At 39.0% G+C, this 25873-nt stretch overlaps 1 protein-coding gene across 1 annotated transcript in view; it reads right to left on the reverse strand.

The window, feature by feature from the left end:
* Positions 1-1672: 1672 nt before the first annotated feature.
* The window catches only part of LOC121589185, a 36048-nt gene continuing 11847 nt past the window's right edge, over positions 1673-25873 (reverse strand). Inside the window, exons 3-7 of the mRNA XM_041907891.1 lie at positions 11675-11936; positions 3464-3609; positions 2439-3369; positions 2276-2363; positions 1673-2000 (exon numbers count right to left, since the gene is read on the reverse strand). Coding sequence (XP_041763825.1) covers positions 1833-2000; positions 2276-2363; positions 2439-3369; positions 3464-3609; positions 11675-11936 — 1595 coding nt within the window. The 3' untranslated portion in view covers positions 1673-1832. The remainder of the gene's footprint in view (positions 2001-2275; positions 2364-2438; positions 3370-3463; positions 3610-11674; positions 11937-25873) is intronic.

Here is a 25873-nt window from a genome sequence, read left to right on the forward strand (position 1 = left end):
AATACAGTAGAAATATTATAAAAAACCTACAAATGCTAACTATCAAAATGCTTAACGAACAAATAAGGTTATGTCACACAAATTGATAAATGAAAAAGCTCTTTGACTATCGCTGTTCTTCTAAAAAATAACAGGCTTTTTTATTCTTCGTTTCCGCTTTCAAAAATAACAAAAACATTCTTGAAATAGATCATGTGAAACAAAAGATTTTTTTATGAAATTAAGAAGAATGTATATTAGATTAAAAAAATAGTAGGGTAAATGTACCAGTATTGGGCAGGTTAGTGCAGCAGTTTCACTAAAACTGCTGGTACACTTACAATTTTTATTATTTTTTATAAAAGTGACATTATTATTAATGATAAACTATCGTATTATGTTGTGCTATTTTTTATTTGCCGATTTTAATGTATATTTTAGAGATATTCGTGATAATGCAAACACTGTTTTCGTTCCTATTTTCGGCAGGCTGCTCCTATTTTCGGCAACGCGAATACGGGTCGGTAAATGTTTTAATCAATGCCAATAGTTTTACACTCTCGCTTTCCTAAGATTGGTGTTGAAAAGTACCTAAATTATTAATTTTATATTGCCCATTTTGGGCACTTTGCTGGCAATTTTTACAGTCATTTTGATTTGAGTTACAAACAAAGTAGGCATTGGAGAAATGAGACTGCCTGACGGCTATAGAGTACGGCTCCTACTGGCTCACAAATTGTTGTTTTTCTCTCCAGTTATTGGGTAATTTGTAGTGAAATTGGTGATATTTGACACAAAAAATGTGATTTTATGTGTCGAAATACGCTTTGTAGTGTTTTGGTCAGGTTTTAAATGATTTTAAAGCAAAATCAAAAGTGTGTTATTGTTTCAAGTTTCGGCAGGAGCCCACAGCATTGATCTGTCAAAAATCAACATTTACCGTGTACCTATTTTCGGCAGCATTTAAACAAAAAATAACTTGTTTTTCGTGATTTTAAAATTATAAACGGGCTAGAACAATTCACCAACCATAGAATCTGTCATAAAAACCAAACTTTCATTGTTTTAGTGCTCTGGTTCTCTTAATAATAAAACCTGCCGAACTATTGACTGACAGCAAATCTGCCGAAACATGTTGAACTCTGCACATTTTGTTTGATATTTTTAAAAATATGCAAGAAAATTATGTGAAACTTCGGATATGAATGACAAATGAGCATATATCTTTTTAAAAAATGTGTATTGGGACAATTTTCAACGCGTTTTTGCGTAATTACACGTTTTTAGTCACCCTGCTGAAAACAGGTACACTGCCGAATACTGGTACAGTTACCCTATATGGTGAGAAAAATATAAGGAACTATTTCACAAATTCTAACAATTTGAATTGCAAATTATTAAGTAGCGAGTATCGCAAAACGCAGCTAGACACTAAATTGTGTATTGATGCGAAAGTCGAGTTTATTTTTTATTTTTTTGTAGCCAGTAAATCCAGAGAAAAGTTTTTTTAAGAACAAAATGCGTATGTGATTTCCAGCATTGCGAAAGTCTCAAGTTGTGTATGAATAATGTTTGTGCTATATACGGGAAATTTGTCGGGAAAATAATGTTCATATTTGGAGGAGTACGACGGTATGAAATTTCCAGCTAAGTTTTTTTAGCTCTAAGGGACGAACTATTAAAAATATAACAATTTTTATGTTGCACTAAATGGTTTTCTGTTGAATTTATATAGTATATTATTGTAGGAAAACTCATGAATCTCTCAATTTACACCAATCTACATCATAATGTAACTAAAATAATATCACAATGGAATTGCTTCTTTACATTTAAATTTAAAACTGCGCAGTTTAGTTGTTTTGGATAGTGTCGACTATCCATTGACGGTAGAATGAAATTTTTGTGTATACATCAGGATAATTTTTGAACGCGCATCCGGATCCAAATGATGTTATTCCAACCAGTACCCACGGACCTCGCTTGCTGATACGACATTGTAATGGACCTCCAGAGTCTCCCTATAGATGAAAATGATGAAAATAATGTTATTTTTTATATCTTTACAAATGACGATTACTAACTGATTAACTATAAAAAAGTAAGATTTAAGAAATTATTTCCCATAAGTTTAAAAAAAGTGAAGTGAAGTATCCCATAAGTTTAAAAAATGCTGATCCTTAAAAGCGCAAACAGACAATACTCCATGAAATTCATACTCTAACTTTGAGCCAATAATACAATTTAACTCAATTCAACGCAAATGCAATTCAGTTTTCGTTAAACGTATACATACCACACATGTTCCGCCAGCTCCATCTAGGTTCCCAGCGCAAAGATGACCACGATGTAGTTTGATAAAATCTCCATATGCTTCTTCACACCTATTAAATTGAATGAATAATATAATTAAATAATAAATTAAATAAATAATCTAATAATAAGATCAGGGTAATTACTTCTTTGTGCTTTGAATTGGTGCCCGTGTTTGCAATAACACATCTGTTAGTTCATCATCGATTGTAGATTTCCCCCAACCTGTTGCTAAGCAATCCACATACTGTGATGTATCAGGCAATGCATTTGTAGGAGATGTATGATCTGTTTGAGCAACAGAAGCGAAATCTTCGAACGGAATATTGCCTTCAGGAGGCATAGGATTGATAGCGTCCTCAGATCGGTAGTTAGGATCTTTGCGATAGAAAACTGGAGCATGAGAAAATTTATCGTTTCGTCGTCTATTGTTGCCGAATTTGCTGTTGATATTCTCTCGGTGATGATGCCGGTTGGGTGGTGGATTTTTCACAAAGAGGAAGTTCCCTGAAAATTGGTGGTTGATCCATCGTTTTCCATTCTTGTCTACCCGTGAATGGGTATTGTCTACTTTGAACATATCTACGGTGAAAAGACGCCTAGAAGACCTTCTAGACTCACTTAATCGACCCGATAATGCATTGTTTGATGTCTTCAGCACCGTTTGATCATTTGCTAAATCTGAACTTGTTCGATTCGTTAAATGAGATCGTAGCCGCCCCGCTACCAATTGATTGATCAGGTATTTTGCTGTCCGTGAATGTACAACTCGGTCATCAGAGGATGCGTCTTGAAAGAATTTTTTGAAGTGTCTCAAAAAATTGTCATCCCTGAATGGGACCGGCCCTGAAACGGCATCAGATTCTTCGTCTAGTGACAAAGAGTCTGTTTCTAATTCGCCACTCTGTTCCACGTCGAAGTAATATCCCGGTTTGTAATTGGCATCCTGTTTTAGTTGTTGAGTTGGTCGTACATCATATGACATGCTATTAACCGTAAAGTCAGCAAACGGAAGACATATTTTTCTTATTCGTGAGTTTGGGGATGTGTTAGCCGGCTTTCCCAATTTGAGCAATACTGAAAAAAACAGTACAATGTTTAATTGCGAATGTTGTTAAATTGAAATAATTACATTTCACACAAATTATGGTATATGAAGTGAGGCACTTACCAAGATCGTGCTTGAAGTTTTGATATTTTTCGTGTAAAATTATTTTATCTACTGGTATGCGTTGCTCAAAACCAGATTCGGAACGTCGGTCATACTCTCCAAGAAGTACTGTCCAAAGAGCAGGAAGCGGAAGGTTGAACAAATCACTAATATCAGAAAAGATTGGAAATGATGTTGAATGTATCTTTAGTATTTTATAGATGATTTAAATACGGCTCAACTAAGGCTTATAAAGGAAAGGTAAAAGTAAAAATGGTTTGAAAATGGATATTTTTTTATTTCCAACTACAGTCTAAATACTTTTAACGTGAATATTTTTACCATGACCATGAACTGCTTTGCAGACTCAACAGTGCCAGTTTGACATTTTCTTTTACATTTTAAAATTTACAACCTAACTATAGACGTAAACGGATAAGACAACAGTATACGCTCGGTCTGGTGGTACAGCCATCAACTCGAACGACTTAACAACATGTCCGTCATGGGTTCAAGTTCTGAATAGACCGTGTCCTCATACGTAGGACTGACTATCTTGCTATGGTAACAATAAGTCACTGAAAGCCAAGCTCACTTCACTAGTGGGTACAGGCAGGCCTTGACCGCCAGCGATTGTTGTACCAAAAAGAAGAAGAAGAAGAAGAAGATATGCTCGGTAATCTGCACATTTTTAATCCACACACTCGATCACCCGAATCTCGATAGTCCGTATTTTTGACAATCAAATTCATTCGAAGAAACAGTGGTCTGTCAAAAGTAATGATATTTGATTAAACACATTATACTTTTTCACCACCTTTATACACCTTTATACTTTTTAAGTTATGTATTTTCTTTGTAAAACACTAAAATATATTATATATTATAATTTACTCATGGAACCAGTCAAAAATAAGACGCTTAAAAAACACATTAATACGTCATTTGATAATCCGCTCTCAGCCTAGTGCGGATTACCGACCGTGAACTGTATTTGGATATTAAAACGCAACAGTCATTCTGCTACTAAGATTTCAGGCTCATAGCAAACTAACATTTCTCTTTTTCTCGTAAAATCGTGGAACATTTTAAACACATTTAGGTGTCTTTTATGTGGACTTGAACCTCTTGAACATAGGAGAATGGCGGCACAGTGCCTATTTTTACACAACCTTGTTTGCGGTTCTATCAACGCCCCGTCAGTTCTTGAAAAGGTAAACTTTCAGGCACCTGGTAGGGTTTTGAGACCTAGAGCTCTTTTGAGCACGGACTTCAGATCAACAACTTTTGGAAGTAATGATCCTTTAGTTAAAATGGTTAATGTTTATTGTGTTTTAGGAAATAATGTCGATTTCAGTTCAAGTTTAAATATGATGAAAACATTTTTACGCAGTGCACATGCAATGTATTTTTTTCTTCTTATATTAAGTCATGTACCGTTCTTTCCGTAGTTAGTCTTGATATATAAAGGTTAAATGTGTTATACTGCTATTATTATTTAAGCCTAAGAAAGCTGGATGACTTCATTGAATAAATAATAATAATAACAACATGTGCAGAGTTCAAAAATTTCCGGCAGATTTACTGTCAGTCAATAGTTCGTCAGGTTTCGTAATTAAGCTAATCAGAACAGTAAAACAATGAATGTTTGATTTTTATGAAAGATTATGTAGAAGTAAGAGGACATGTAGGTAATAGAGGACATAATAGTAGATGATTCAACATAAAACGGAAAATTAAAATGTCAAATTAAAAATACAATTTACTTTAACTTGTTTGGAATTTTAAAATCACGAAACACAAGTAATTATTCACTTTAAATGCTTCCGAAAATAAGTACACGGTAAATGTTGATTTGTGACAGATCAATGCTGTGGGCTCCTATTGAAACTTGAAACAATAACACACTTTTGGTTTTGCTGAATATTCATTTATAACTTGATCAGAAGACAACAATGCATATGTCGACACATAAAACGACAATTCTGGTATCAAATATCACCAATTTCACTATAAATAATCGAATAAGTTGAGAGAAAAATAATAATTTGTGAGCCAGTCGAAACCATACTCTGTACTTCTCCAATGCCTACTTTGTTTGTAACTCACATCAAACATTCTGTAAAAACTGCCAGCTAAAAAAAATGATCAAAATGGGCAATATGAAATTAACGATTTACTTAATGAAGTATGTTATTGTACTGTAATACTGTTACTGTATTAATGATGTATTTTTGAACACAATCTTAGGAAAGTGATAGTTGTTCGCCACGCGTTTCGAGGATAGCTTCATTTCACACATCACACATCCGGAGGCTGTTGCCTCTGGTCTCGTGAATACTCCGTAGATGCAATTCATGTAGCTCTACCTATCGTCACCGACACCCTGGTTACCCAAAAATCGATCGTCTCAAGTCGTCTTATTCCGAGGGTCCAGAATTCTTAAGCGCTGTGCTCTATCGGTAGCTCCTGTTTTGACTACGATTTTTGACGAATCTCTGCGCACAAGGAACCTTTTCATCGCTGTGGAAGGTCTTGTGGTTAACACCTATCCACAAAAAGGGTTGCAAAAATGAAGTATTGAGCTATCGAGGTATTACTTCTTTGGCTGCATGCGTTTCGAGCTCCTCATCTATGAACCATTAATAGCATCTGCCGGCAAATAAATCGGCATTAACTAACACGGATTCATGCTCAAGAGATCAACTACGACAAATATGATGCAATTCGTTAGCGACTGTTATAAGTTCATTGATGATGGTATGCAAGTTGATGCCATTTACACGGATATTAAGGCGGTTGTTGATAGCGTGTTCCACAATATTCTTCTGGCAAAACTTGATAGACCCGAATTATCACCACCCTTGGTTAAATGGTTCTATCTATGTGGTTGATCATATGTAGTTAGATTAGGCTCCCACCTGTCTAAATCTATTGGCGGCTCTTTTCGCGTACCCCAGGGCAGCAACCTGGGGCGTCTGTTGTTCCTGATCTACATAAACGACTTGTGCACGGTACTCCCAGATAATGGTTGTCTACTATACGCAGATGATGCAAAATATAATGCCAAATCCGTGAGCCGAAGGACCATCTTCTACTTCAAGCCAGCCAGACTGAGTTTGTCTCCTGGTGCAAGCGTAACGCACTAAGCGTCTGTATTGATAAATGCCCCGTAATCTCATTCAGCCGTTCAAGAGCCCCAGAGCTGTTTAATTATACGCTTGAAGGTCAGAACCTAGAAAGAGTGAACGGTGTAAAGGCCCTAAGAGTCCTCCTAGGTACTAAACTCTCCTTCGAAGAACTGATAGACCAAGTAGTCGCTAGTGGCAATCGGCTACTTGGCTTGGTCATAAACATGACGCGCGAGCTTCGTGATCCTATGTGTTTCAAGACACTGCATCGCGTACTTATCAGATTACTGATGGAATACGCTAGCATTGTTTGGTGGGCCGCATCTACTTGGGTACTTGCGCGGCTAGATTCCATCAAACGGAAGGCAACGCGCTTTGCTCTTCGTGATTGGCTGCGTCGTCTCGACTACAGGACTAGGTGTTTGCTGCTTGGGTTCCCGCCCCTCGCTGAACGTGTTGAGCACGCCACACTGGCATTTATCACGGGTATCTTAAACGGAACCATCGACTGTCCTAAGTTGCTTTCAAGGATTCACCTCTATGTTCTTGCCAGAATACTCCGTCGCCGGTCAATGCTGGTAGTCGCTGAACCCCGAACAACCTTTGGCTCTCGCCACCCCCTTCTTTGTATGTGCCGTCTACTAAATTCAGCTGATGATATCTATGAGCCTGGACTGACTTCTAATGACAGCAAAAGGATGGAAAAGGATGACTTCAGCAAAACAGACTTCACGTTTAAATGTTCGAAATGCGTCCAACAATAACAATATATAAATGTTCTGTTCGTTATCTAATGTATATTGTAAACAAAATTTGACTCGATAGGGCTCTATAGTCCATCGAACATTAAACACTAAACTAAACTAAAACAGTTTTAGACATTTTTAAACCCCGACCTCGGAGACGCTTATGCTTTATTGTACCTAATGAGATTTCCGGTCGATCCGAATGACTCCAGGTTGCTGGTAGAAGTTCTCGGAGATTTAAGGAGGATCAATTCTAAGAAACCGCGCAGGGTCATAGCGTGTAAATTTAATATTTAGCCTTAATTCTCGAGCCACCGACTACATTAAAGGCTTCATTCTCCGCCTTAGGCTTAAAATGATAGATGATAGATAGATAGAAATGTAGTCTTGTGGTGTAGTTTTCGACACTCTTGCAACAGGCCAAGACCGTGCAGTAGTTGTATTGCCGCATGAAGAAAGTGGACACATAGGCTACAGACAAGTGGCTACGTAACGGTTACACCTTTGTACAACATTTCATTCAACAATCGTTTTTTTCTTTTTCTTCCTCTTCTTCTTTGAAACAATAACTGTTGCTGTTCTGGTGCGAGCCCTGCCACTAGTGGACTTGTCTTTCAGTGACATATTTTTCACCATAGCAGAATAGTACGTATGAGAAAAGGACTATGTATGGAGGCACGGGCGATTTGGGGGTTTAAACCATGACGGGGATGTTGTTCGTTTAGAGTATGCTAACCCATGAATACATATTCATAAATACCCAAATGAATACTACACACACACACCAATTCAACTGGAAAACAAACTACCGAAAAAGCCAAATTCTACAATAATGTTTGTAGAGTTTCACGTGAAGAGCAAAATTTGTATAGCAAGAGTAAAAATGTGTGAAAGTTCTATGAAATATATGAACTGTAAAGATTCGCCATCTAGATATCGCTGCCCTAATCCAGTGATGTCAAACTCGTGATGGGTCGCGGGCAGCATTACAGTTAATAATACAGGGGTTGCCAGCCAATCCGATTTCGTAAAAGCATTAGCAGTCAGCGTAAATACTTATTCGTGTGACGTAACCGTATCAATAAACGATGCGCAATCTCAGATTGCGCATATATTTATCTCTCAAACGGATCGGTTTGATATATTTATCTGTAAAAAAAATTATATATCTTGGACATATAATTTTGAAAATTTATGCGCAATCTTGGCGCAATCTGAAATTGTATGGAAATGACGTTTATAGCTCAGGGCTGGCTATGCAAAATGACATATGTTTTGATAAAACGAATATATGCGCAATCTGAGATTGCGCATCGTGTATTAATACGGTAAGCCCTCATTTGGGCACTGTTATTTCTGTTCGGGTCTTGTAAAGTATGAATCAGGCTTAGTAAAGAATGAAATAATATCCCAATTTCCAAACTAATCCTAAATTATCCTTATTAAAACATAATAAGACAGGCAGGACGGATGGAGTGGTTGTGGATTTCATTGAATTTTTAAAGATTCTCATTTATGAATGTCTAAAAGGGTAACTTCATGTTTGTTATACCATTTCGTTAACAAAAAATATTGATAATTTTGTGTTTTTGATCAACTGTTCGTTTCTTTTTCACCCACTAAACCTTATGGTGCCTTCGTTCAAATATCACGACGGACATATCCTTGGATCAACTGTTCGTTTCTTTTTCACCCACTAAACCATATGGTGCCTTCGTTCAAATATCACGGCGGACATATCCTTGGACCTTGTTGTACCAATTATATAGGAGTAAGAGGACATATAAATAATAGAGGAAGTAATAGTAAATGAATTTTAATAAAAATGAAAATTATAGTTGAAAAGTATTGTAAGCAAGGTATGATATTTACTTATACCTTCAATTTTTTTTTATTTTGTATGCATTGCTATAGATATGTGCTTACTTTGAGGCTTTCTTTACTGTTCTTTAAACCTTACATAACGTCATTATACATTTATGAGGATACTCTTCGGCTATGCGAGTGCAAAACATTAAACCAGTATGTAAAATCTCTCATGCAAAACCAAGCATTCTATTTCGGAACTTGAATTCTAATCATTTGTCATTTAATAGGCACACGAAGTGCAAATGCATTTATTTTTCAACAGTAATGACTAATAATGATAGCTCATAATTAAAGCACTACATCGGCTAATATTAGCATGTTAAATGGGTATTTAATATATTGGCCTGATTTTGTAGAAGCATATCGAAAAAGTACCCTAATAATGTGTGTAGTGAAGTAGGCGATAATTTGATATTGTATTTTGATATTCTGGTTATTTGTGGGTTAACCAGCAAACTCCAAAGTCTAAAAATGGGTGAAAATGTGGGGAGTTCAACTTTTGCGCCACTAATCTACTATTAGGGCCTTGAGGCCGTGACGGACAAGTTGTTAAATCGTACGAGTTGACGAATGTACCACGATACCGCTAACACGAGTATTACTTCTCATGAACCATAAATCACAAGACTCAAAATGTTATTTTGGCCCGGTTACAGGATTAACCAATATAATTTTGGAGATATTTAATAGTATCAGAATCTTCTCTTCTTCTTTGGCTCAACAACCGATGCCGGTCTAGGCCTGCCAACCCACTTGTGGGGTTGGCTTTCAGTGACTTATTGATTTCCCCCCATAGCAGGATAGTCAGTCCTACGTATGGCGGCACGGTCTATTTGGGGCTTGAACCCATGACGGGCATGTTATTAAGTCGTACGAGTTGACGACTGTACCATGAGACCGACTAAAGCATCAGAATACGCACATTTTTTTTAAGACAAAGCAAGTCCCAAGTGCCTCTAATGGTGTGTTTATATAAGCTCTTTCGAACCCATCAGATCCTTCAAACTATATTCCCGCAAGCAATGGTTATGTCAGATCTCAAAATTAAGTATTATTTTCATAATTTTTCAATACGAAAATGGCTGAAAGACTTGCACAACATATTCATCTATCATATACAAAGCCTTTCCAGTCCGAATTATGTAAAATTATGAAAAAATAACATATTTTCTGCAGCGGCTCCGAATTGTTTGGCAAAATGCTTCGATCAGCCGGCTACAGATGCGCTAGTGAAAATAGAAATTACACTAGTGAGTACGGGCAATGTCCCCCGGCCTTAAGACATAAGTCGGACAGCTTTTCAGTTATTTTACTTTTCAGCAATATGGTTCCATTGACCACTTTTCGGAAAACTTTCTTTACACGTTTTTGAGGACACTCTTTAGCTGTGCACATGCGACCATAACTTTCAAAATCAGACCGATAACTTTTAAAATCTCGGAACACTATTCATAAATGTGAGAAAAGGTATAAAATTTATCCCGGCCACTGAAAGTCGGACTGTCTTCATTTTATAGCAAAATGACCACGTAGCATGCCAATATTGACCAATATGGTTCTTAAACCATTTGATATCAGCTAATAAAAATCCATCGACTAGTTTGGGTCGGTCTGGTGGTACAGTCGTTAACTCGTATGACTTAACAACATGCCCGTCATGGGTTCCCGTGCCCCCATACGTAGGACTGATCATCCTGCTATGGGGGGCAATCCAAATGTCACTGAAAGCTGATCTCATACAAGTGGTACATGTACGCCTTGACCGACAACGGTTGTTGAGCCAAAAGAAGAAGAAGAATAAGCTTAACATGTCCATTTGCCTGCCCCACTTCCCCTTTTTTGGTGGGCTTATAGCGACAACGGTTGTTAACCCAAATACAAAAAAGAAAATGTGCCGGTTTAGCATCATTTAACATTTAATATCCATACAAAAGACCAGATAACAGTTTGTACTAGCATAAAAAGCCTAACTCCTTCTACACCATGGTATTTTGCACAATAATAGTATATTATTTTCACTATGACGTATTTTACTTTACTACAATAGGACTTGCACTGAACAATGCGGCAATTGGTACTGCGTCCACTATGAAAACATTAACCCTAGAATAATTTCCAATCAATTATAAGATTGGTATGAAGGATGATATTAGGTACCACGACATTTATTTAAACATGCAAAAAAAAACAAGGAAAGTATGCTTTTTTAAACCATCAACAAATACCACTGGAATCACTAAATACGAATTGGAAAAAAATGTGTCAAAGTATGATAAAGTTTCTAAGCTCTTATGCAAAAGTTTAGACTTATTCAAAATAATGATTATCCATTGTGGAACATGATTATCTTTTTTTATCTTTTATCTTTTTGTATTTTTATGCATAAAACTTGAGTTTATTTGTGTATCAAAAAACAAATTAGATCTAACTAAATTTTTCAATATTCACACTACCTTTTTAAATGATTAACAATTAACAATACGTACTTGTGGATGCAATGAGCTGCAGATAGAACCCAATTACGATCAATCAATACTCCTCCACACCAATGTCCTATAAAACCGTAGGACGGATGCAGCAATTCCAAAGATACTTGCCACGGATACTGACCTTCAACTGTGGGTGTTCCGTGCATTATTTTTGGATTACGGACGAACGGCGTCAGACTGGGAGAGGTAATGTTGGTGATAGTTGTTAATTTAGACGCATTACTACGAGGCTGACGACGTGAAGTTCTAACGCCACAGTCTATAAAGATAAAAAAATATATAAACATATACATATTTAAATTATTTATTCACCCATGTTAATTTTTCCATTATTTCCATTATTTTTCTATTCGATTATGTTTATGCATGTACAGGATTTTTTCATAGGATCTCATAGTTGTGGGACACTTTCTTTACTCTTTCATGAGGGGAAATAAAGTATATGTGAATGGAATTGGACTCCGCAGCAGTTTTTGGATTGGACATTCGATATTCCTGTTGAATTTATCCAAAATGGATTTCTACAATCCAATGCCCATCATATAGAATTTACTGGCCATAAGAATGAATCAAGAAAGTGTTCTGCAACTATGAGCACCCTTAATAAAAAAAACCTTTTAAGTATTAGCCGCTTAAGATTCAAGTAACTTGCATAAATATTTATGAAAATGGACCATCGATTCTTCCAAAAAATATTTCTCGTATTGCCAGTTCCTTTAAAATGTCTTGAAACATGTTTTCCTTTTACATAGAACAAGTTATTTAATCACAAGTTTAAATTAAAAGAACCTCTTTTTCTTGATGTTATTGCTTTTTACTATGGTCAGTTCATCCATCTTATTATGATATGTGATTATCTACTATGATTATCCTAAATGATATTCGCTTAAGACCATCCAGTTTAATGATAAATAAATTCTTTATCATTAACATGACGAACATAATCATCGTAACATCAATTGGCGTATTATAATTATTTTATTACCATACATGTTATATTGAGCCGGTCTCGTAGTACAGTCGTCAACTCGTACGACTTAACAACATGCCCGTCATGGGTTCAAGCCCCAAATGGACCGTGCCGCCATACGTAGGACTGACTATCCTGCTATGGGGGGATCAATAAGTCAATGAAAGCCAAACCCACAAGTAGTGTGGTACAGGCAGGCCTTGACCGGCAACGGTTGTTGAGCCAAAAGAAGAAGAAGAAGACATGTTATATTATGGTTAACTATTGGCTTTAGCATGCATCTACTAAAAGAAACTTTGATGGGATGACGTTATTGAATAACTTTCCCTTTTTTGTATCGAAGAAAATTAATTATCACATCCATTACCAATTGATATGGTTGTTATTTGCACAGACTAACACAGACAATAAAATAAACAACATTTCTATAGCCTTAATTACATATGACTTTCTGCGAAAGACATTTTATACAACTGATAAGAACTTTCAACAAAATGATCTCACATGAGTAAGAGAGTACAAGTACCACGCTAGTGCTACTCCTTCTTTGGAAGTGAAGATGCCTTTGAAAGTGTTGTCTGAACCCTTATAGACGGATACAAAAATTACAACTACTTCACAAGCAGTACTATACAAGAATTCTAAAGGTGCAAACATTAGTGATGATTACGCAAATAGGATAAAAATGAAAGATTATTTACGCTGTTTTTATAGGGATAGGGATTGTTACGTTAGTTCTAAATATCATCAACTAAATATATCTGAATCACGATATCTTTTTTCAGGGTGTATTTCTAAATGTAATGCAAAATATAAAGTTGAGCGATTTTTTCATTATAATGAATAAGTTTTCATGCTCAAGAGTACAAAACACTATTGCATATGATCTTGTAATAAAATACCAATTATTAAAAATGTTTCACTATGTTTCTTTATATCCTAATCTATCCTAACCTAATGCAAAGACCACCAATTATTAGGGTTATGGGAAATAACATTGAAATGACAATTATACAACAACGATAACGAATACAAAGCCATCTATTGATTTAGGGTGCGAAGACTTTTATGGAACTGAACAGAGGAAGCACATTGAAATCGAATAGGTGAGGCGCTTATTTGATGCCCTAAATGCCTTGTTGAGTGCAATCCTAATGAATCGTATTTGTATTTCCGCAATTCTATCCATAATTTTAAAATACAGTTCGCCTGCAAACGTCAACGAGTGCAGTCGTGTTTTGATCTATTTTTGCAAGCCCCCGCGATGTCGAATAAGCGATCGCAATATGCGGACGGAACGTTCCGCATCGATTTCTCGCTGGTGTCAAAGCGACCGTCTCCTTCGGAGACCGTCGATTTCATGTGCGAGCGGCTGGGAATCGGCGGAAAAAAAGTGCAAGTCGCCCAGCTGAATAGTGCGAAGAGCTGTGTGTATGTGACGATGGAAAGGGTGGAGGATGCGGAGGCCATCGTCAAGGAACACAGAGGAAAGCACTCCATCACGCACGAGGGAAAGCACTTTCCCATCAATATTGAGATGGTAGATGGGGCAGTAGACGTGTCCGTGCGCGATCTGCGATCATCTAATCCCGGACGAGGATATTGTTGCCGAGATGGCACAATACGGTGAGGTCCTATCGATCACCAAGGGCGTATGGGCCCCCGATTCACCGTTGGCTGGTGCGCTCAACGGTGTGCGTGTGTTGAGGATGAAGCTGTTAAAGCCCATCCTCTCCTACGTAACACTCTGTGGGGAAGTTACAGGTGTGTCCTATCGTGGTCAGGCACAAACTTGCCGCAACTGTGCTGCACCGGTGCACCACGGTCTGAATTGTGTACAGAACCGGCAAAATCGGTTTGCGAACGTTGCACAAGTAAAAGCCACGTACGCCAGTACCGTTAGTGCAAAAACAGTTGCACCCACACCACAAGCAGCGTCACACACTGCAGCAGGCAATAGTGGCCAGAAGAAAAAAAAAAGAGCCGCTCAAGGTTCCTATCGGCGGCGACACCTACACTTATACACGCAAACGTGGAAGACCAGCACCCACGCGACGCATCGAAGATCGCCGAACTCTCGCAATGGGGAGATAAGCAATGCAAACAATAAGCACGTCGCTCCAGCTCTCTCTCTCTCTCTCTCTCTCTCTCGCTCCCACGACGGATGCTGTCGTCTCCGCGCATGATCGGCGCTTCGATGATGCATTATCACCTGCCGTTCATGCCGCTCCTGTGGCAACCGCCGCTCTTTCGGCTACCGCCGTTCCTCCGACTACTGCTGCTCCTGTGGCTACCGCCGCTCCTGCGGCTATCGCTGCTCCTGTGGCTAACGCCGCTCCTGCAGCTATCACCGCTCCTGCGGCTACCGCCGCTCCTGTGGCTGCCGCCGTTCCTGTGGCTGCCGCCGCTCATGTAACTACCGCCGTTCCTGTGGCTGCCGCCGCTCATGCAACTACCGCCGCATCCGCTGCCGGTGATCCTGCGGCTGTCTCCACTCCTAGGGACATGGATGATCCTGCTGCTACCGCCGCTCCTGCTACTACCGAAGTCCCTGGTGCTGTCGTCGCTAATACAGCGGCAACAAGTGCTCCACTGGCCTTTAAGGTACCGCTCGATGTCCTTCCTGCTCCCTTTCCTGGCCCTTCCACGGATGAACCGTGAACGGTAACACGTAAGCGAACCACTGAGTCAGATGTCGAGAGTGACGCCTCAAGTTCATCCATGAACAGCTTTACGATGGTGCGCGTAAGCGTAAGCCTGGTCGACCATCCAAAAAAGCCACTACCACTAACAAACTCTGAATTTCGTGCGATGGATACGGTGACCAATAATATAAGAACAATTGTTAATAGTGGTTATAATATATCTACTATTAACATCAACACCATATCCAGCGCAACGAAATTAGAAGCTCTTAAGACATTTATCAGGACGATGGATCTGGATGTTATATTTCTGCAGGATACAACAGGATGTTATATTTCTGCAGGATATTCATACAGATCTAGCGCTTCCAGGATACAATGTTTTGTCTAATGTTGACGCGACGAGGAGGGGTACGGCGATCGCTTTACGGGACTATTTAAAATTTTCTCTCGTCGAGCGCAGCTTAGACTCACATCTGATCTGCATCCGGTTGGAGAATATAGCCACCCTGTGTAATGTTTATGCTCCTTCAGGAAGCCAGCGTAGGGCGGAGCGGGAGGAATTTTTCAACCGTACCGTGGCGTTCTACCTGCGGAATGCATGTCCTCATGTCATTCTTGCGGGGGATTTCAACTGTGTGTTGAAATCGAAGGATGTCACGGGTGGGGGGAACTTCAGCCTTGATCTGCAAAACGCTGTTAACAGCATGGGTATGAGTGATAGCTGGGAGGCTCTCAGAGGCAACTCTGTGGAGTTTTTCTACATCACTAGTGGTTCGGGATCACGGATCGATCGTTTTTATGTCTCCTCTTCGCTGGTAACAGAGTTAAGGACTACCGATATGCATGTGCTCTCCTTTTCGGATCACAAGGCACTCACAGTGCGCCTCTGCCTCCCGACTCCGCCTAATCGTTTGACCTACAACGGTTGTTGGCAGCTGAGGCCACACGTTTTAACTGAAAGAAACCTGGAGAAGTTCAGATGCAAGTGGAATAACTGGACTAAACCGCGTTGAAACTACGGCACGTGGATCTCGTGATGGGTGGAGTTCGCGAAGCCTAAAATAAAATCATTTTTCCGCTGGAAAACAAATGAGAGATTCCGAAGTTTCCACTTGCACCACGATCTCCTCTACAGAGGGTTGAAGTCCTCATACGAGCGATATCTGTCTGACCCTAACGAGTTGACGAATATCAATCGTATAAAAGGTAAAATGCTTCTCCTTCAGAGACGTTTTTCCGAGGACTTCAAACGTATCAATGAAACCCGCGTATGTGGCGAAAACATTTCGACCTTCCAGCTTGAGGAAAGGAGAAGGAGGCGAACTGTGATCGAAAAACTAAACATTGAAGACGGGACATCCTTAACTGATAAAGACGCGATAAATGTTCACATTAGGAGCTTCTTTTCAGAACTTTACACCACAGACAACACATACAACACACAAACAGACGACACATTTACATGCACACGCGTCATTCCTGAGGATTGTGAGATCGATAATGGTTGCATGGAGGAAATCACTTCTGGTGAGATCCTCTATGCCAGGTATATCAAACTGGCGGCCCTCGTCAATGCTGAATGCGGCCCGCGAGAATATTTTGAGAATTGCTTAAAGCATTGCAAACCAAAAATCCGTTATTACTACGAACGTTATTACTATTTGTAGAAGTGTATAAAATTTTCCAGACAAGAACAATCATTTTGTTGGTATATTTTTCGAATCTATCATGAATGTACCCATTACATTTCATAATCTTATTCTACACAATCGTACAGAACAATCGAGACCCTTAAGAAACATTGAATTGCATACAAACTCAGTCGTATTATGTTTCGATTAAATTCTGAATATTAGCACTGTTTTGTGCACACTCGATTGCACATTATATATGGAAAAATAGATTTGCGTCAACCTTCTACAAACGAAAAAGGAATGAAAATAACTTGATACACACACTTGTAAACTTAGCAACAACTAGTGATGGATTGTCAGAATCGCATCTACGGCTCAAAACCATTTTCGATCTTAGCCACAGCGACTCCGAATCCGGTCAAATCAAACCAACAGTTCCGTTCGGTGCCGTCCGAAGCCTAAAGAGCCGTTTAAAGCCATTCGGAACCGTTGGAGTCATCGGCTGTCGCACGGAGCGGCTAATCTGCAGTGAGAAATGGATCGAGTCCATACCTCAATTCGCGAATCATCTCTCTTCAAGTTTCAAAACAAGATTTGCCGATCTTTATGGAATCACACACCACAAATCTTCGCCAGATAAAATTTTCGTAATTTAACAAAATTATTCGTAAAATATGGGTTTTTGTAATAAGAAATGAATATACCACCATATGGGTTGAAGCCCCGAATAGACCGTGCCCCCATACGTAGGACTGACCATCCTGCTATGGTAACAATAAGTCACTGAAAGCCAAGCCCAATTCACTAGTGGGTACAGGCAAGGCAGGCCTTGCCGGCAGCGGTTGTTGTGCCAAAAAAAAAATAAGAAGATACCACCATATACCCTTTGGAACTTGGAAATTAGCGAATAATAATGTAAATAAACGTTTTTTATTTTATTTTAATTTTCCTTTTGATCTGTCAAAAATTTGCAGGCAAATATTTTTATTATTCATCCAGCGGTGGATAGCTCGGATGGCTCGAAAAAGTTTCGTAACAGGCTGGTAGACTTCCTCTACCTTAGTGAAAAAGTGTGGTTGAGCAATATTTTCAAACAGAACTGACATGTTAGAACACGACGAATGAGAATTGTCCTATTTTAATGATAAGGATAAAAAAAATGCACGTGACTTTAAAAGTACATTAATTTTTTTTTTCAAATAAAAAAGTGCACAATGAAAAGAACCTATTCCAGAGAATAGGTGGAATAGAGAAACTATTCCAGATTTGAAGCGAGGAGCACAAAAAGTCAATTTGTTTAACTATAATGATATTAAACAGTATTTAATACTGTTAATATAATATAATATAAATATTGAGGTATATTTTTTATTCTCATCTTTGCGGCCCACAAATCACTGAAAATCTGTACTTGCGGCCCTCTGATGAAATGAGTTTGACACAGCTGCTCTATGCGATCAAAAACACCCAGTCTCGAAAGTCCCCTGGCCCGGATGGATACCATGTCTTCAATTCGACCTATATCACTCCTTAACACAGACTACAAGCTTTTGTCGAAGGTTATTAAACCCCGTCTCGATTGTATAATCGAGAAATGGGGAATAATCTCGACAGCGCAAAAGTGTTGCAACAAACCTTGTAACATTTTTCAAGCTGTACTCTCTGTTAAGGAGAGGGTGGTTGATTTGAAGATGAAACGCAAGTGTGGTAAACTCATTTCCTTTGATCTTTCGCAGGCATTCGATCGCGTCGATAGAGGCTTCCTCTTTGATAACATGATCTCTATGGGTTTCAATCCTGGGCTGGTGGGGCTTTTGAGAAGGTTTGGTGATCAGTCCTCCTCCCGTATCCTTATCAACGGATCCCTATCTCCCCCTATTTCCATCCGAAGATCCGTTCGTCAGGGGGATCCTCTTTCCATGCACCTTTTCATCCTATACCTTCACCCCCTCATCGCCAGACTAGAAGGCATATGCTGCGACCAGGATGACCTGGTACGCTGACGACATCTCGGTGGTGACTACCTCATCCCAAAAATTCGAGTTGCTGCGTGAGGCTTTTGAAGCGTTTGGCAGAGTCTCCGGAGCCCGCCTCAACGTCGACAAAACCATCGCGCTCGACGTGGGATACACCACATCAAATGCCATTCAAGTCTCTTGGCTTCGTACCGTGGAGAGGCTTAGGCTCCTCGGTATATTGTTTACCAACAATGTACGAGAAGTTGAGGCTCATCAACTGGGACCTGTTGATCCATCAGTTCCGGCAGCTGGTGTGGCTTCATCGCGTGAGGGACTTGAACGTGGTGCAGAAGGTTGTTCTGCTGAACACCTTCCTACTCCCCAAGCTGTGGTTTGTTGCATCGGTTTGTGGCGCCCGTGCAATGGACATAGCGAAGGTGACCTGCACCGTGAACTCGTTCCTCTGGGATGGATCCGGAGGCTTCAGAGACTCACTGCAGCAACTGGCGCTGCCTCGCAACCGTGGTGGGCTTAATTTTCACCTTCCTGTCATCATGGCCAAGGCGCTGTTGGCGAACCGGTATGTTGCGGAACAAGGGTGTCTACGAGTCGGAGGTCAGCACATTTCTAGTGCTGGGAATCCTCCGAACATCGCCGCTGTTTCGTCAACGTACCCGTTTCTGCGTATCGTCATACAGCAACTTGGCTATCAACCACCATCAGACGCCATCACGACACGCTGGATTCGACAAACACTGACGGAAGTGCTACTTGAGCCGAAGGTAGTCTTGGAAAATCCGTCAGTGAATTGGCGGCTACTCTGGCGCAATATTCATCGTTCTGGTTTATCGTCCGTTCAACGCAGCACGCTCTTCTTGCTGGTAAACGGCAGAATCAGCCATGGAGAGCTGCTGCATCGAATGAACCGCGTCCCATCTCCGTCATGTTCGTTTTGTCCTGCAATAGACACCCTGGAACACAAATTCGCTGGCTGCATAAGAGTTGCTGATGCTTGGCAGATTCTGCACCAGCGAATTAGCGTTGTAATTTCAGGGTGTCCGTCTTCGTCAACGTTATTGTTCGGTTTGTTGCGTTTGCCTGTACTAAATGTCATTATTGCAGGTAAACGCAACCATATCCTAAGTTTGTTTGCGAACTATGTCATCCACATCATTGGAAACAATAATGCTGTGATTGACATAGAAGTTCTGCGTTGTTCTTTGTAAATATTAATGTTAAATAGAACCTAAGCACGTTTTTAATAAAACATTTTATAACAAAAAAACCATGTCTGTGCTACCAGCCGGGGCCGATAATATGCAAGTATATAAACAAAATGCAAACAATATGCAAGTATATTGTAAAAGAGGACATTATTAGTGAGGACATTAATAAACATGATACGGTAAGAACGGTTGCATGGAAAGGAACTCAGCCAAGACACACATAAGGAAGGAATGACTATACGGGATAATTAATCAATGAGCAAAACACAGGTAACACGATCGAATGCAGATTTAAAGTCGGTGTAGATTGCATTAACTTGTGATGCAGTTTCTAGGTGAAGCGATTGAAAGGAGGTAAAACACATGAAGTTAGTGGTATAGCAGGGCGGTCCCGTGGTACAGTCGTCAACTCGAACGACTCAATAACATGCCCGTCATGGGTTTCAAGCCCAGAATGGACCGTCCCCCCGTAGCAAGCATTGCTATCCGGCTGCGTGGTAATGAATTAAGTGTCGAAAGTCTGTATAGGCCGGCATGTCCGCGTAGGACGTTACGCCAAATAGAAGAAGTGGTATTGTTAAATAATTAGGTGACGCAATGCATTAGGTTGGACGTGGTCGAGCGTCAATGCTGATGTTGTGTGATATAATTAGCAAAACAAGAGCGAATATTAGAATAGACAATAGACTCCATAACTTAACCACTGGCACTTTGAATAGATATCCCTCTATAATTTGACCCTACAGTACGACAACCTTTGTTATGAACGAGTATAAGCCATGCTGATTTCCATAGCATAGGCGTCATCCATCAATTATGTAACGCTGCTAGAAGATGCATGCCACTCGATTGTACAGGCCGGTATTTCATAATAGTAGCATGCGATTCGCAAGTGAAGACACGCGATTGGAAGCAAATGGCACGAGAATCAACTGTAACGCTGTAAACAGATGTTATACCAATCCAACTCCTTACAAACCCAATTTGTTTGAATGTGTTGAGTTGATGCAGTCAGTCGTGTTTTCGTCAGAGCGGATCATTGGTGGTAATTTTATAATTATATCTAAAATGCAGTCGAAACATATGCAAACAGTACCGATTTAGTTTGCCATTTGTGGAAAATGCTTCTTATTCTTCTACTCGGCGTAACGTCCTACGTAAACGACTGTTCCACGGAACCGTCCCGTGTAAAACATGCGTAACATATTAAACATAACATGTTCAGGGAAATAGAATAATCAATTTGAAGATGATGCAACTAGTGTTGGCCGTTCCGGTCCGAACCTAGTAAAAAAGTTCCGTTCTTTGTGTAGGCCGTTCCGTTCCGTTCCGATCCTTTATACAAAATCGTTCCGTTCCGTTCATTCCGTTCTTTCCGTTTTTTCCGTTCATTCCGTTCCGTTCATTCCGTTCCGTTCATTTCGTTCTTTCCGTTCATTCCGTTCTTTCCGTTCATTCCGTTCTTTCCGTTCATTCCGTTCCGTTCAATTCGTTCTTTCCGTTCACTCCGTTCCGGTCTTTGCCGCTTCAATATTGTTAGCAAGGTGCTATCGTTCGTGCGTTCCGTTCTTTGAAAAAAAACCGGCTTTGTCCGGCTGTTGCTTGCTGCATGCTAGATAACTGTTCACTCTTTCTCGCACACAGTATGTGTTGCCTGTGCACTCTCCCATGCTCACAGGAATATTCATCGCACTTCGTCGCGTATCGTTTATAAAAATCGTGATAAGCGAAACCAAAAATGGAGTTGCATTTGGTATTATGGTGCAATTTGTAACACCTATTATACTTTTTGTTATAATTTAGCTTACAGGGTTTTCCATTCCAATTAACAACCGGCCACAGTCAACTAGCAATCCTCGATTTGAAAAACACGATTGTCTACCACTTACAAACAAGTCAAGCCGTTTTTGGTACACTGTCCATTTCAATTTCAAGATGTAATCGTATACTATCGGCTCTACATTCGGACATGGGCAGGCCCGTGGGCGTTGTGTGTACGCGGGCTGGGACCTCACTGTGCGAACAGTACTTGTTACGAGTACGCCAGTATGTACGAGTAGCCCAATTTAGTTCACGTTTCAAAGCTCTCAGCGTCCTGTCCGACCAAGGGGGATTAGGAGTGGTGTGAGAAAAAGACAACACTGGGGAAAAGGGGAAGAACTGTATTAACAAAAGACTCAATGCAATCGTCTATTGATATGTCCGTATGTTAAAAAAAATCCTCTCTTGCAAGGGAAGTAATCTGTTTAACTTATCATAATCCATTTTCCTAAAATTCAAGGTTTTCTCGTGTGATTCCGTATGACGACTATTCGGTCTAGTTGGAGCAATTGGCAAATTTAATGCTATTTCGATCATAGACGGTACAATATTTGTAAGTTCATATTGCTGCTTTGTTAAGGTTGGCTAAGACATGGTCAAGTAGACGATTACAATTAATTTTAACTTCAGGACATATTCATTCAAACAATCGAAAAACGCTATTCGCTGTAGAGATATTTGTCGGTATTGCGAATAAATGAACACATTTTAACAGTCGTTTCATTTTGGTTTGATCGAGATCATTTGATATTCGTTCCTGTTAAAATAAACGATCGTTAAAACAGTTAACGACTGCTCGATATCGCAAATAGGCAAACACAGGGATAAAATAGAGCAGCACAAATAAACTATTGTCAATTTGTATCACATACGGCCTTGACGATCGTTTGTTTAACTAAATGAACTAAAATCGTGCGCGATGCCAAATTCGAGCAATTTAAAAAAATTTAACGACTGAGCAGATCGATAAATTTGTTAATTAGCATCGCCTACGCAGTTGACGATTGTTTTTTTTAAAGACAGCTTATTAGTCGTTAAAAATAACAAATCAACATTTTTGCTATTTTCCTTTTAAATCATGTTACTAAACAAAATGTTAGAATATTGCATTCACATTTTTATTTAAAAAAGGATTTTAGGTCAGCGATCGGCAAAATTTTAAGGCAAAGGGCCAACTTTAGTAAATGATCGAGTGCCGCGGGCCAAGAGAATGCGGTTTTATTATTATTACGCTCAAATTGTTACATTTTTATCTAGAAACATTTTAGGTATTAATGTTGTTTTTCTGTAATTATATCATCCAAGCAAAGTTCAAAATTAAAGAAACCTTCTTTAAAAACTAATTGTAATCTTTAATCACTTTAGAATCAGCAATAGATGGCCAAAAATTTGATCATTCAAAAAATAAACAAAATGAGTCCCACGCCGTAAAAAATATTGAAGATATTCCGGGGATGATACAAAAGTCTGAAAGGATGAAAAATTATCGAAGCAAACATAGATTCAGTAATCATAAAAATGCTTTATGGACAAGTCATTCCATGTCAGATAAATTGATAACTGATTCCATATGAAAAAGCTCTTTGACGATCGTTGTACTCGTAAATAGCAACAGTGTGGAATCATCGTTCTCGTTAAAACAACAAGGGTTTTTTTTATTTGTTTTTGTTTTCAAATATGATCGAAAAATTCGCAAAACAAATTTAAAGGGAAACCAACTGATTTGTGTGAAATTAAGAGGAACGATCAAAACATAAAAAAAAATATCTCGTTAAAATGTATGGATTTGTTTCACTATATTAAAACTTTGTATTGCATGTTTTGCGTTGGCGAAAGTCAAAAGCTCTCCCATCGCAAAGTCGCATGCAAAACTTTGAATAAATTTATTGCAACCAGTATTTAGTGCATTTCATCAATATAAAATTTCGTGTGTGATTTCTTTCATTCCGAAAGTTTTATTGTCGTGTTGAAACAATGTTAACCTTTATGTAATTAACGGTTGCATTTACAAAATTGACAAATTCATGGTTTTATCATAGATAATCACCCGTTCTAACAAACCGTTAATTGCACTTTGAATAGTAATTCAAAGTTGTGATAGAGTTAATTGCATCTCTATCAGTCACTTCACCTTGACACCTCTTTCAGTCAAACTCTGACCATGATGACCAAAACAGTAAACCAACCAACTTAGAAGCGTGCGCGATCAACGAATGACACCCCGTAGCGTCTTAAATGGACTGCGTACATAAGTTTTTCGTCGCATGAGAACGTTTCTGCGTTTTGGTCACCAACATCTTGACACTATTAGGCAACCATCAAAGCATCGCAAGAGAGCCCAGGTTCATTTTTGAGGTTTCAAAAAAGCTAAATATGAAGACAGAGGTACAAGTGGCTACATTACTAAGTTATCTGGGCCAGGAGATCGATGCAACCCGCCAAACAGTAAAATAGTACTTGGGAAACATAAACACACATATGTGCACCGCATGGACCGCAATGGCAAACAGTGACGCCAAAACTCAATGCGTTCATATTAGGTGAGTTTCGGCAAAATTTCGACATGACACCCTAGTCCGCAAACTGGTACAACATCCGTCACATGTATTCCATCGATTTTTTCTGGACCAACATGATCCAAAAGCTCTACTCTAACAATTTTGTCGCGAAAACTTGGAATGCCTATAGGCATGTCTTCGTCCATCGTGGTAAAAAATCCAAATGACTGATGAAAGGCAACTCCCAAGTTCTTAAATTTATTTGTCCAAGGAAGCTTAAACAATTACCTTTCAAATGATGTACATGTAAATAAATTATCTCTCCTAGTTTTGTTCTACAGCCAGCCGAAAAAAAGGCTATTGTTTGCATGTAAACGTTACGGGGATACTGAGCACGAGTTCTAACATACCGAACGATCCGTCATTCCATAGTACTTTTATTAAAATTGAAAGAGTACGATGGTATAAAATGTTATTCTAAAATATATACAGTAATTTGTATACGAATAGTTTCTTTCCATCTTTCAAAATCAGTCAAAACCTTTCGCGGGCCGAATTGAATGTTGCGGCGGGCCGCATTTGGCCCGCGGGCCGGACTTTGCCGACCGCTGTTCTAGGTAGTTTATAATAGTTCAAAGTGCACTGGACTGAAACAACTCGTCAATGCGTTCACGATATCAACGATATCATGTCGAGCAGGTTTTAACGTTTTGGTGAATTTTTAAAAACTGTTAATGTTTAACCTTTTCTTTCACGACGTCGACAAATGTTTTAACTACTTAAAAAAGTCTTCTTTAATTGTTCTATTAGCAATAATTTAGTTGTAGCCTTCTAAGTACAAATATCTAACCAGGGCAGCCAAAAAGGCTTTAAGACATAACATAAACATGAGGTCAATGGTTTTTATGATAAAACTAGAGCCGATAATTTTTTACCGTTTTAGGATGAAAAAACTAGAGCTTTAATCTTTGATAAAAGATAAAAATTGAATTGTATAGGAATACTGACAACGTCGTACGGTATTTGATTATTATAAACCTTCAGCTTATTCAGAGGAAGGGAGGGAAATCTCTACTATGTCGATTACAACAGCCAGATCAGCTTTTTGTTTTGTTTACTTGTATCATATTTCTTTTTTTATATCTCTTTGTACATAGCGATCAGGTGTGTTGCTAAGGGATCCGCAAACTTTTCTGGTAAAGGGTAGGATTGGAGATGATCATGAACTCTGCGGGGCGATTGTCAAACATTAAAAATTCATTTTTCACTCATATGGTTATTTAATTCAAACATTCAAGCCGAAGCTTTTTACGTACATGGTATTCCGTATTCTATACTAAAATTCTATACTCTGTTACTAGCAAGCATTATTATCGTTCATTAATAAGTTGTGTGCCTAACATTATAGAATTAAAGCTTAAAGTAACCACCAGCATACACC

The sequence above is a fragment of the Anopheles merus genome, chromosome 2R, assembly GCF_017562075.2.
Source record: "Anopheles merus strain MAF chromosome 2R, AmerM5.1, whole genome shotgun sequence".
NCBI lineage: Eukaryota > Metazoa > Arthropoda > Insecta > Diptera > Culicidae > Anopheles > Anopheles merus.